The sequence below is a fragment of the Odontesthes bonariensis genome, chromosome 6, assembly GCF_027942865.1.
Source record: "Odontesthes bonariensis isolate fOdoBon6 chromosome 6, fOdoBon6.hap1, whole genome shotgun sequence".
In the NCBI taxonomy this organism is placed as follows: domain Eukaryota; kingdom Metazoa; phylum Chordata; class Actinopteri; order Atheriniformes; family Atherinopsidae; genus Odontesthes; species Odontesthes bonariensis.
In genome coordinates, this window is record NC_134511.1 from 4,820,221 (window position 1) to 4,832,932 (window position 12,712).

The 12,712-nt window shown below is 43.2% G+C and overlaps 1 protein-coding gene across 1 annotated transcript; it reads right to left on the bottom strand.

Moving 5' to 3' along the window:
* Nucleotides 1-254: 254 nt before the first annotated feature.
* lhx2b (LIM homeobox 2b) lies at nt 255-11,289 on the bottom strand. Its single transcript, XM_075468902.1, has 5 exons — nt 10,421-11,289; nt 8,972-9,174; nt 7,909-8,279; nt 4,809-5,014; nt 255-855 (listed from the first exon to the last, which is right to left on the bottom strand). The coding sequence occupies exons 1-5, from the start codon at nt 10,601-10,603 to the stop codon at nt 565-567; spliced, it is 1,254 nt and encodes a 417-aa protein (XP_075325017.1). The 5' UTR covers nt 10,604-11,289; the 3' UTR covers nt 255-564.
* Nucleotides 11,290-12,712: the final 1,423 nt, after the last annotated feature.

Sequence of the window (12,712 nt, forward strand, 5' to 3'; positions counted from 1 at the left end):
TATTTACCCTTCCCGCTTTCCTCCGAGCCAAATCATTCACAATGTGATCGACTTTTGAGAACAGCAGCTAAGATAAACGGAAGGCTGGAAGGCACGTGGGCAGTCATAGGATTATTGTTTAAACCTGTGTTTTAATCTCAGATTTTTCCCAAAAAAATTCCAAAAAAAAAACAAAAAGAAAGAAAAATGTACAATTCTTCTAACAGTGACTCTTAACAACATAAATACTGTGCTTGGAAAAAAAAAAAAACGAAGCGTTTTTTTTTTTGTTTTTTTTTCCTCTGCAGTCTCGTCTCTGTAAACATTGAAAAATGCAAAATGGAGTCTCTTCAGTTCTCAACGTGACAACATCAAAATAACAACAACTGCTCCGTCCGTGAGGCTCGGCCGCCTCACTGCGCAAAAACACTCTCTAATGGACTGTTTCCTTCGCGTTTTCTCATCGGTTTTTAAGTTTGAAGGTGTGAACAGTGCTTAGTTTTAGATCCAGTAGGGGTGTGGGTGCAGTAAAAAGTGTGTGTGTGTGTGGGGGTGATGGGGGTGGGGGGGTCAGTGCTCCGACCATCAGAAGAGGCTGGTCAGTGTGGTCTGTGACGGGCTCCGGCACTCGTGGACGTCCATGCCGCCCGGCACTGAGGTGAGTACAGAGGTCACAGTGGGCATGGTGGGGTTGGTCAGGTCCGTTAGGGTGGTGGGGGTGCTGGAGGGGCTCATGGAGGCGTTGGATATCTCTGAGGCCGGGCCCGAGGGGGTCCCGCCCTGCAGCGTGGAGCCGTCGGACGCCTTGTCCACGCCGGTGCTCTCCTGTCGCAGCAGGTTCCTCCTGAACTTGGCGCGAGCGTTTTGGAACCAGACCTGAAGAAACATCGAATAAAACTGTCAAAAAAAAAACATCCGAAACATTTACAAAATCACCCGAACACAACCAGAGACGGGTGATTAAACGTGTTCTGCTTCATTTTTAATCTTTACTCTGGCTTCCAGTCAGTCACACACTGGAAAAAATCTGAATCTTACCAAGTATATTTGTCTCATTTCTAGTCAAAATATCTCTTTACACTTAATATCAGACACAACTGCCTACACTGGAAAAAATGCCCCTCCAAAAATAAGTAAAAAAAACAACAAATACGAGACGTTTTTGCTTAAAATAGGCAAAATAAATCTGCCAATGGAACTAGTGAAAATCGGCTTGTCAAGATTTCTTGAAATAAGATGTGATATTTAGGACTTTTGAGATAAAAATGATCTTGAAATTAGCTTAAAAACCTCTTCAAATGTCAAAAAAGCTTGTTTCTTGTGACTCAAAACTATTTTTTTTCAAAAATTTTTCACTTAACAAGATATTCCAGATGTATTGTCTTCAAACAAGTCCCTATATCTGGCTGAAATAGTACTTGTTAGGCAGTTGTGTCTTATATTAAGTGTAATAAGATACCCAATGAGACAAAATATACTTGGTAAGACTTTGATTTTTTTCCAGTGTAACAAGTACCATTTCAGCCAGATATAGGGACTTGTTTTAATACAATACATCTTGAATATCTTGTTAAATGAAAAAGTCTTGAAAACAAATTGTTTTGAGTCACATATCATATGAAACAAGCTTTTTTTTTTTTTCATTTGAAGAGGTTTTTAAGCTAATTTCAAGATCACTTTTATCTCAAAAGTCCTAAATTTCACATCTTATTTCAAGAAATCTTGACAAGCCGATCTTCACTAGTTCCATTGGCAGATTTATTTTGCTTATTTCAAGCAAAAACGTCTTGTATTTGCTGGTTTTTCACTTATTTTTGGAGGGGCATTTTTTCCAGTGTATGACAACGTTGGCACAAAGAAGTTAAATCAGAACTGTTTTCTGTTTCCCACCAAGTCTGCAAAGAGATTTCACATCCAGAGAATCATCCCTGGACCCTCTGCTCCACTTGGTGTCTTTGAGGTCTTTGTTTTGTCTTTAGTGGCAAAGTCTTCGTGCTTTCGTTAGTAGATCAACTTCTTGTAAATCCGCTTTAGAATAACATCTAAGTGCTGAACAGAAACAGCTTAGAAACCGGCAGTGAAACACAGAGGAGCAGCGCGTGGTTTCTGAGGGACCGGAGAACAAAACAGACCTAAAACGACACGACGCCGCTGTGATTCTCCTCATCTGTATTAATGAATTTCATGTCTTATACTGACGTTTATTCTGGGGATGAAGGGGAAAGTGATCAGGGCAGAGAAGCATCAATGCTTTACACTGGAAAAAATCAAAGTCTTACCAAGTATATTTGTCTCATTTCTAGTCAAAATATCTCATTACACTTAATATCAGACACAACTGCCTAACAAGTACCATTTCAGCCAGATATAGGGACTTGTTTGAAGACAATACATCTGGAATATCTTGTTAAATGAAAAAGTCTTGAAAACAAATTGTTTTGAGTCACATATCATATGAAAGAAGCTTTTTTTTTTTTTTTTACATTTGAAGAGGTTTTTAAGCTAATTTCAAGATCACTTTTATCTCAAAAGTCCTAAATATCACATCTTATGTCAAGAAATCTTGACAAGCCGATTTTCACTAGTTCCATTGGCAGATTTTTTGCTTATTTCAAGCAAAAAACATCTTGTATTTGCTGTTTTTTTACTTATTATTTCTAGTGTACACAGACTGATCCTGCAAACAGTCAGACTATCCATCCATTATCTATACCGCTGAATCCGTCGATCGGGTCGCGGGTGGGCTGGAGCCTATCCCAGCAGTCAATGGGCGAGAGGCGGGGTACACCCTGGACAGGCCGCCAGTCCATCGCAGGGCCACATAGAGACAAACGAGACAAACAACCATGCACACTCACTCCTAAGGACAATTTAGAGATGCCAATCAACCTAACATGCATGATTTTTTGGACAGTGGGAGGAAGCTGGAGTACCCGGAGAGAACCCACGCATACACGGGGAGAACATGCAAACTCCACACAGAAAGGCCCCAGCTGGGAGTTGAACCTGGAACCTTCTTGCTGTGAGGCGACGGTGCTAACCACCACACCACCGTGCAGCCACAGTCAGACTACATTTATCTAAGCTGTGACAGAGGAAGGCAGTAGATAGGAATTAGACAAGGCCCATGTGTGCCATTTCCACGCTGGGTAATTTGGGTGAGTTGTGGCCAAAATATCCGTAAAAATTCAAATATTTCCTTTGTTTTGTAGAACTCCAAGCACAACCCCCCCCCCCCCCCCCCCCCCCTTTTATTCACTTTTAGAGCAGTCACCAGTAAGCATCTCCAAAATGTTCCGACTGGAGCCGAGGATAAAAGCCTGCTTAAAAACACAAAGTCTTCTTCTACTGTTTATAAAAGTTACGAAAGCCTTTGCTTTTCACGGAAAAAATGAAGCCTCTTCTTTAATGTTTGCACAGAAAAATACGGAGGCCCTGGCTTCCTGCATTCGCCGATGCCGTGAAAAAAGAACGAAGATTATTATAAAGAAGATTATCAACCTGTCTGCAGTGTGTGGGGATAAAGGAAGCCGGGATTCCAGTCATTATTCAGTGTTTTCCTGCTCGTTTCCGTGAGGAACCTGTTTCAGAACGGCCGGCAGCGCGACGCGTGAGCCAGCATCGAGCTTCTCCGTGTCCCCGCCGGTCATTGATTGCCATTTATTGTTCATTTTCAGATAATATATACGTTTCCCCCCCCTTTAGCAGGAAAAAAAAATCTGTATCCGTAGCGTGAGTGACACTGTGTTCTGGAGCATGTTCGAGGCGGCATCCTGATGAGCCATGGGACAGGAACGACAGGAGAGGCACTTCAGCTGGAATAACAGGCATGAAAACTCAGACGCATCAAAGCAAAACGCCTGCTCTGTTTCCCGCAAGCGTTAATTAAAGAAAGAGGTTTTTTTTTTTTTCTCCCCCTACAGAAAAAACTTCTATGCAGAAACCTTTTTGTCTAATTTTTGTCCTTTTCAGCACCCCAGATAATTTACTGTCGTCTCTGGTAGAAATCAAAATGCTCCGTCTGAGCCGTCTGTGCATGTGCTGCAGAACTCTGTTTGCTTTTCATCCCAAAATCTGGAAATACATCACAAGCAGGCTCTAGCTTTAGTTCACACGCACATAATCTGCTTCTCCAATTAAAATCTGCCCTTTTAATCATCTAATTCTATTTTATTGTGTTTCCTGGATTTGAACAAATCACACTGGAAAAAATGCCCCTCCAAAAATAAGTAAGAAAAACAACAAATATAAGACGTTTTTACTTGAAATAAGCAAAATAAATCTGCCAATGGAACTAGTGAAAATCGGCTTGTCCAGATTTCTTGAAATAAGATGTGATATTTAGGACTTTTGAGATAAAAGTGATCTTGAAATTAACTTAAAAACCTCTTCAAATATAAAAAAAAAGCTTGTTTCATATGATATGTGACTCAAAACAAGATGTTTTCAAGACTTTTTCACTTAACAAGATATTCCAGATGTATTGTATTAAAACAAGTCCCTATATCTGGCTGAAATAGTACTTGTTAGGCAGTTGTGTCTTATATTAAGTGTAATGAGATATTTTGACTAGAAACGAGACAAATATACTTGGTAAGACTTTGATTTTTTCCAGTGCAAATCTGAGCTCAAAAGAAGCAAGAAAATCAATTACTCGATTGTTTCAACTTGAAATTAAATAACCGAACCGTCTTCTCTCGGGAACAATCTTACTTTAAATATATTTTACATTTGGAAGCGGTTTGATTTGCTTTGGAAACCAGTGTAAAATGGTGTGCTTTCCCTTTAACCTTCAGTGCAGAGGAGCAGGGTCCTGCTCTGAGATTTACCTGTAAGACCCGCTTGGTGAGGCCCGTCTTCTGGGCCAGCTGCTTGAGGTCCTTGGCATCCGGGTTGTGGTTAATGGCGAAGTAGGATTTCATTGTGCGCAGCTGGTGGTGCTTGAAGGAGGTCCGCATGCGTTTGGTCTTCTGGCTGGAGCTGTACTGGGAGTCCCGGTCCATGGACTCGCCGTCGTTCTCGTTGCAGCTCAGCGCTGCAGGAGACAGAGTTAAAGGTGCAGGTTAAGAACCGATCGTCATGGTTTCATTCCTCATTTCTCTGTTTGAATCAGCTTATCGTAACGACATGCTACACCTGAGCAACGACATCGTTTCTGATCCCAATCGTAGCAACCGTGAGGTGCAACCATCAATCTGAAGATGCAAGTTTCAGTGCAATCTGTTGGTTTCCTTAGCTGGGAAATAGTTTTTGAATCGGCTCTATATGAATGAAGTGGATTATTTTATAAATAATTATGATTACAATGAATTGAATTCCAATTGGCTTGAATTGGACTTTATTATTTAAGTGCCTTGAGGTGACATTTGTTGTATTTGGCGCTATATAAATAAAAATGAATTGAATGTTGCAACAGTTGACTTGGACTGAAACTTCACTCCAAAAGGAGGTCAATTCCAGATCAAATGCATATTACTACAGGTTAAACGTTGTTTTTTCTGATTGAAATGAGTTTTTCAAATAGTTGTCTGCGATGCTACAATTTGCATTCAGTTAAATTCAATTTAGTTTATATACAAAGTGCCAAATAACAACAAATGTCATCTCAAGGCACTTAAATAAAACAGTCCAGTTCAAGCCAATTGGAGTTCAGTTCCTTGTGATGTCATTGAAATTCTCTTGACCCCAGCAATGAAAAACATTCTGTTGTTCAGAGCGACCGAGCAGCTCTGAATGGGCCCATGCATCATGTATAGAATAGATTCAGCATTTTAATGCTATCATGTGTCGATCACCTTTTAAATATTTTAAATTGTGCTTCGGGCCCCGACTCATCGCTCTGATTTCACCTCCAGCAACAAGGACCGTTAACAAGACCAAGAGAAGAGGAGCCACTGTGGAAAAACACTATGGATGCTGCACATTGCACTGTATTTGGGTATTTTTGTCCATCTTTTGGTTTATTAATTTGTTCGTTGTTTAGCTGCATGTTCAACGAATCCATTGCCTGGCTCAATTTAAATCCATAAAATCAATCCAGAGAGAAACTGTGACCATCCAGCTGTTTCTTCCAGCTGCAGAGCCTGTACCACATGTGCCTGTCTGTATCCATCTCTGTGTTTCTGTCTGGGAAAGAGGTGTAAGCCCATCTCCGGCAAACACACACACACACACACACACACACACGGAAAACAACACACGTCTATTTGTCCATGCCTGCAAATTTCTTGGCAATCCTCAAGGTGTTGCTGCATGCATAACAGTTCGCGTTCAATATCAGAACGCTGCAAACGATGAATATGAAGTGAGTGAAAACCATCCGAATAACACTTCACTTAATTAGCCCATACACACCAGGCAGAACAAATGTTGCTTTCTGGCCAAAGCATATGCCGAAGCGTTTGAACAAAACAGAACCAGGAAAAAAGCAGCTTGTCGGTGGTTTCCATGCTAATCCGGTCGTCCTCCGGCAGAATGCGCAGAGTCGACCGGACCGGATGCTGCTGAGGGTCGCTCAGGTGAAGCTTCGCTGCTGTTCCAGGCTGCAAACAGAAGATGGCGCACTACCTCTTCACTCTCATCAGTCTGCATGACATTCAAAGGTTGTTTTTTTTGTCCTTTCCTACCAAGCAGCCACACTGAGACAGAGTGGGTAAAATGATCTGAGTATTTTCTATGTAACAGCTCTACATGTGTCATTTCCTTTAAAAAAAAAAAGTGGGTTAGCATCATAACAAAAGAAAATAAAAGCTTTGGAAACACATAATCCGTCCACTTGTTGCAGTTATTTTAACTTAAACTTGCAGACCTGTTCGGTAGTTTAAAGTTAATCCTAAATCGCTTGGATTCTGCTTAGTTTGTTACAATGAAACTGAACACGAGGAGAGTTAAAACGTTTAAAAAAGTGGGATTAGAGACAGAAAACGCTGTTTCTGTGCTTCCTGTTCTCTCTTCCAGTGAATAACTCATCAAATCACATTGATCTGGCAGGTATACATCCAGTTTGGCCTGGTCCCAGTGCAGAGAGGCTTCAGCAGCGTGTGTGTGTGTGTGTGTGTGTTGGGAGGTGGGTGGGGGGTGGGTGGGGGTCTGTAGATGTGTATGGAGCCTGACAAGTGGAAAAGGGTGAAGCCAGAACATTAAAAAGAAGAAAAAAAAGATAAAATGATAGAGAAGGGGAGAGAGAGAGAGAGAAAAAAACGGCTGAAACATCAACAGACTATTAACACTGATTATTTCCTCATTTAAAAAGTCGAAGGCATCCAATTTGTTTAGCAAATAAATGTTAACGTTAAAGTCACGTGAGCTGCAAAAAAGTTCAGTCCCCATAATTAAGCTGTTTTCTGTAATTATTCATTTATAATCTGCACTTCTCTCCCTCTTCTGCAAACTGTTGATACAATTCAATTTGCAGCTCCTTCTTTTCCTGCATTTCTTCTTCTTTTCTTTTTTTTGGGGGGGCTCACGTGCTTTTCACGTTGCTTATTTTACACTAATATTTCCTTATGCATCTCCTTTGAAACTGTATGATCCTGCGGGATTTCTTCCGGGCGGTGAGCAGCAGAGAACAGAAGTTTATGTCGCCTAAAAGCCGAGTAAAACTGGCTTTAAATGGAATATTACGCACTCCACTTTGTTTCCGCCTGGAGGTGGCAGAACATATTGTGCCGCCACCAGGACGGGTTTAAACCAAGCCCACTGTGATGAAGTTCTGACGACCTCTCTTAATAATACAGCAATAAAAGCTCTAAAAATAGAATATATTGTAAATTCTATGCACAATAAATGTCTACAGAAATTTCAAAAACTTTTTCTAAATTTTTTTTCTTCTAATTTTGTAAAAATAGTTTCCTCTGAAGTGATTCTAAAGACACGCGTCCGTCCACCCTTCTCTCACCGGATTCAGTGGAAAACAAACGCGGTTCTTACCTGCGTTGTAGGCGGCCAGTTCTGCCCCCGGCCCCGGGCTTTTCCTTTTCCTGGGCCGGCCTTTCTGCACTGTCCCCACGCCGTTGAAGTAGGATAGTCCGAGCGTGTTGGCCGGGCCCAGGCCTTTGTGCGGCACCACGTCCGCGTGGTTAAAATGAGTCTGATATTCTCCCTGAATGAGGGTTTCAAAGTGCAGGCGGCAGTACACCAGGCTGTCCTTCATGCCAAAGTGGTCCCCGGTGGTCAGCATCTTGCTGCAGGTGGTGCAGGTGAAGCAGTTGAGGTGGTAGACCAGGTCCCGGGCCCGCATCACCATCTCCGAGGCCGAGATCCCCAGATGGCACCTGGCGCACCTCTGCACCGAAAATCTTCTGCGGACAACACAGAAAGCTCATCAGCGGCTGGACAGCAGCGCGTGGCGGGGCCGCGGGGCCCCACCGCGGGTCCGCGATGCCACACTGCGCCCCCCGGGTGAATAAAAGAAGCTGGGGGGCGCTTCTCCCAAACTTTGGCCACATTAAAACTGTGTTTGAACGCGTTTGAGAGAAGACATTTTATACTTTTAATGCATTCATTTATTTTTTAGGATTTATTTATATTTAAGGAGCAGAGTGAGAGTGGCGTGCAGGGTGGGCTGGTGAGGGGGGGGGGGTTCTAACCCTTCCACTAACTCTCATTATCAGCTTTCAGTGGAGTTTAAGGCCACAGGAAATGTCACTTTTTTCTTCCCCTTTCCTCTCACATCGACTTTTTTTTTAAATTATATTCTTATTTGTGACCAGAAATACTTTAACAATGCTCCAGAGCGGCCACACAATTATATTAAATGATCAGGCCCAATGCCAGCGTTGCTTTTATAACCTTTTAGTAATAAAACTGATATGTGCAAATTACACATTTTCAGTTTATTCTTTTCCCATTAAAGTCATTTTAGAATATTTCTCCCTCTCTGCTGTTTCAACTGAACAAAATGTCGCCCACTGCATCGTTAAAATGAGCCGTCTCATTTCTCTATGTTGCCATTTAAAAACGCGCCCCGGTGTGAGCCCGCGCGCTGCCCTACCTGTAGTAGTCCTCCTTGCAGTAGATGCTGCCGTCCTTGCTGAAGCAGGTGAGCTCGGACTCCAGGTTGAGCTTGCACTCGCAGCACTTGAGGCAGCGCATGTGCCACTGTTTGTCCACGGCCAGCAGGTAGTAGCGGTCCGCGATCTTCCTGCCGCAGCCCGCGCACAGGGCCACGCGCTCGTTGGGCATACACGACATGGACTGCGGGAGAGGGTGGGGGGGCAGAGGCAGGGGGACACGGCGTTAGTTCACAGGAAAAAAGACAAAATAATAGCGAGAATGGAGAGTAAATGCTGTGAAATCCTCAGGAAGCTAAAAGGCTGAATCTGTGAAATATTAGCTTCTGAAAGTGAGGAGCACGGCTCCACTCACACAGGGCAAAACAACAGAGCTATTCTAAAGAAATGTTTCTGTAGTTTTAATAAATATTATTAATGAAACCATTAAATATTTCCACGGCCTGAACGACACAATAATAACGTGATTCCACCATAAATGTAATTTTTTACCACCAGAATATTAAACATTCAGGAACGCTGGGATGAATATTCTGGTTCTAGAAAAGTAAACGTTGGCCTTTAAAGAGGAGCTGTAATGAATGATATGAATCATAGAGCTCAGGGTCTTTCTGTTCTGACGCAAACAGGCACAGAAGATGAATAAAGATAAACAAAAACAGCTGAATTAGTCTTTAAAGTCTGTCCACGCGCTACAGAGGCCGGTGTGAGATTCTGTTAAAGAATAAAAACAGGCTTTTATCAAGACTCCACGTTATGTCCAGGGCCTCTGCGAACACAAACAGAACACACACACACACACACACACACACGCACGCATGAGAAATAATTTGGATGTCAGGAATCACAGCGTTTTATTCCAGGGTTTCTGAGCCTGGTGCAGATATGCATTAATTACTGTTTACATAAAACTGAGTAAAAAGGAAAAAATACATAAATATCAGGGATAAACTTGTCGTGGTGTTTTCCAATAATTTGCTTATAGTAAAATAAAAAACGGCCTTTTAGTGATTTGAAAGGACGTCATTTAAAATCCACTTTTAAAGTTTAACGCAGCACAAAGCCCAGATTCAACAGAGGAAAAAGGCTAAATTTGAGCAACATGTCCCTAAAATAAATTTGAATTTTAGTTGGAAGGTTTTTCTTAATGATCTCACAGCCTGTTACGCGCTGGTTTCTTATTATTTGAAGCTATACTGAGACTAAACTAAGTTTTAGGCTTAAGCTGCTGCTGCAGAAATCTGGAATGGCTTCTCCTGTTGCGGGAAATTTACAATAAAAATAAATACAAAAATAAAAAAAGCTGAGTCTCCGTGAGGTTAGTTTAACTTAAAAAGCAAATTAGAGGGAGCTGTGGGTGTCACATGCGTGCAGGCTGCCATGCTGCCCCCTCTAACACACCGACAGGGCCGGAATACGCGCCGCCTTACCGTCTCTGATTCTCCCATATCGATGGCTGAGCTGATGGCTGCTGACTCGCCCTTTCCTCTCCGGTCCATTTCTTCCACCACGCCGTGCACGTCGCCTCCAGGGAGGCCGTGGAAAAGCATCGTTGCTGCAGACGGGAGGATATTATAACTGTTCTCTTCGGATCTGCAAGCCAGGATGTCCATCAGAAGCGGAAAAGCCCTGCGCAGTAACCGCTACTGGGAAATTCTCAATTTTTGGGGGTTGTGTTTTTTTTTTCTTCTTCCTTTTCTTGCGATGACAAGTGAGAAATCCAGATCAGAGAGGAAAAAAATACGAGGAAAAAACTGGACACGTGTTCTCCACACTACGTTTCATCTGCCAATGGAAACCGTCATCCGAATCTCTGCAGTTCTCATTATTAATAAGCTATGACTAATTCATTAATGGCCGCGCGGCTTACTTTGTTTTCACGGAATCTGTTCTCACTCAGGTGAGATTTTTTTCTCCCGTTGTTACCAGCTGATGTGTCTATATTTTATTCCCATTTATGAGAAATGGACATACCAAACTGTGGAAGCCCCCCCGTGGCACGGCTCTGAGCAGCGGAGGAATATTTCAGGCTTTCGACAGTCTGCAGAGCATTGGACAAAAATCGTCCCTTTTTTTCCTTTCTTTCTGAGGAAACTACACAGGCGGCACCATCAGAATCTGGGCGGCAGTCTTCAGCCGGATCACCAGGAAAAAAAAGGTGTATTTCAGAGGAGCTGACATGTAGAGGCCGTGAGAAATTCTTCTGTTTCTGTTCCTCTTTGCACGGTCGGAAAGTCCAGAATGATGCTCACAGCGGCTGCAACACAAACTACTTTTTGCGCTTGGTGGAGAGAAAAATGGAAAAGGTGGAAAAACACGCAGTCTTTGCTTTATAAAATCCCGCAGGTCATCTGAGACAAACAGTTTCCCTTCACAGCTCTCTGCTAACTTAATGTTTTGTCTTCTTTTTTTTTTTGTTGTTGTTGCGTGCGCGTTTCAGCAGAAGAAGGAGGAGTTGGCTGATTGAAAGGCGAGTGTTTCGCTGGACCCCCAAAACCGCCGGTCCTCCTTCTCTCAGGTCCCGGTTGGACTCCCCGCTCCTTATCTACGGGGCCCTGTGACGTCACCGCGCATCATTTGCGTTCATTGGCTGTTCCGCCGTCACGGAAATGTTTGGCTGTACTTTTACCGAGCGGTGTGAGAAAGCAGCCCGTTTTGCCCCTGTTATGCACGGACCACCGGCCACCCTCTGCCCCCCCAGCACCCCCCCCCACCTCCTCCTCAGCCGCCCGGCCGCAGCTGCAGCTTGAAAGGCCCGTTTAAGAGCACCGTGCGGAGGGCTTGGAGCTGCAGAGAGTGGGCTATTCCAAGGTGTTGGAACTGTTTGCGTGTGTGTGCGCGCGCACTGAGAAGGTCTGCTGGGACTTTCACTCAAATGACAAGCAGAGAAGGTTACACAGCACCACACCGTTGCTGCCCCCCCCCTCCACCTATGCCACCAAAGGGCTCCGTGCACAAGCAAAATCAGCCGGAGAATAAAAACAGGCAAAACTTTCATTTATTTTTTATTCCTTAAATTAAAATCATTTAGTTTCAAGTAAGAATAAAGGAACTAAAAAGCTAAAAAAAAACAACCTGTAAATGTAGCTTTTTACAAACCACACACACTTTGGTTACATCACTTTAAATGTGGGTGAGAAGGTGTAAATACTGCCTCTTTGACCCCCCCCCCCCCCCCCGGATCAAAACTCAGCCAGAAAGCTTGTTTTGAAATTTAAAAAAAAGAAATGTTAAATTAAAAGTTGCCCCCCCTAAAAAAGAAAAAAAACTGGCCACTGAACTTCATGGAATCTGGACTTTAAATTCCACCTCAGTCAGTTTTTTCCTCTAAAAAAAAAAAGCATAAATGAGCTGAATGTGAATTAATTTCTCTATTTTTTTTCGGGGTCCTTCGTTTGAAAGACTGTTCAGATATTTAGCAGAGACTGCTCCATCTCCTGAACTTCTCAGTGTGACTGGATATCATTCGCGACCCAGCAGCTTTACTCATGTACTTCCTCCCCCAGACAGGAGCGCGCATTTTGGTCACAGCAGCGGGAGCTGCAGCGCGGGGCTGGAGTGATCCCGGATCCGCGCCTTCTAATTAGCTCTCTGCTCTTAATTGGGAGGGGTGGGGGGGTGGACTTCGTCATCAGAGGACGTGTTTGAGGACCGGAGGAGAGGTTTGATCTCGCACAAAAGATGCTAGTTGCGGTGGTGTAGCAGAAAATGACATGTTATCT

What these genes read in the sequence shown, in the direction of transcription:
- lhx2b (XM_075468902.1), bottom strand. Translation starts at nt 10,603, where the DNA reads ATGGACATCCTGGCTTGCAGATCCGAAGAGAACAGTTATAATATCCTC. An exon ending in ACTGGCCGCCTACAACGCAG is followed by an intron (nt 5,015 to 7,908) that starts GTAAGAACCGCG and finishes TGTCTCCTGCAG; the next exon opens with CGCTGAGCTGCAACGAGAAC. An exon ending in TCACCAAGCGGGTCTTACAG is followed by an intron (nt 856 to 4,808) that starts GTAAATCTCAGA and finishes ATGTTTCTTCAG; the next exon opens with GTCTGGTTCCAAAACGCTCG.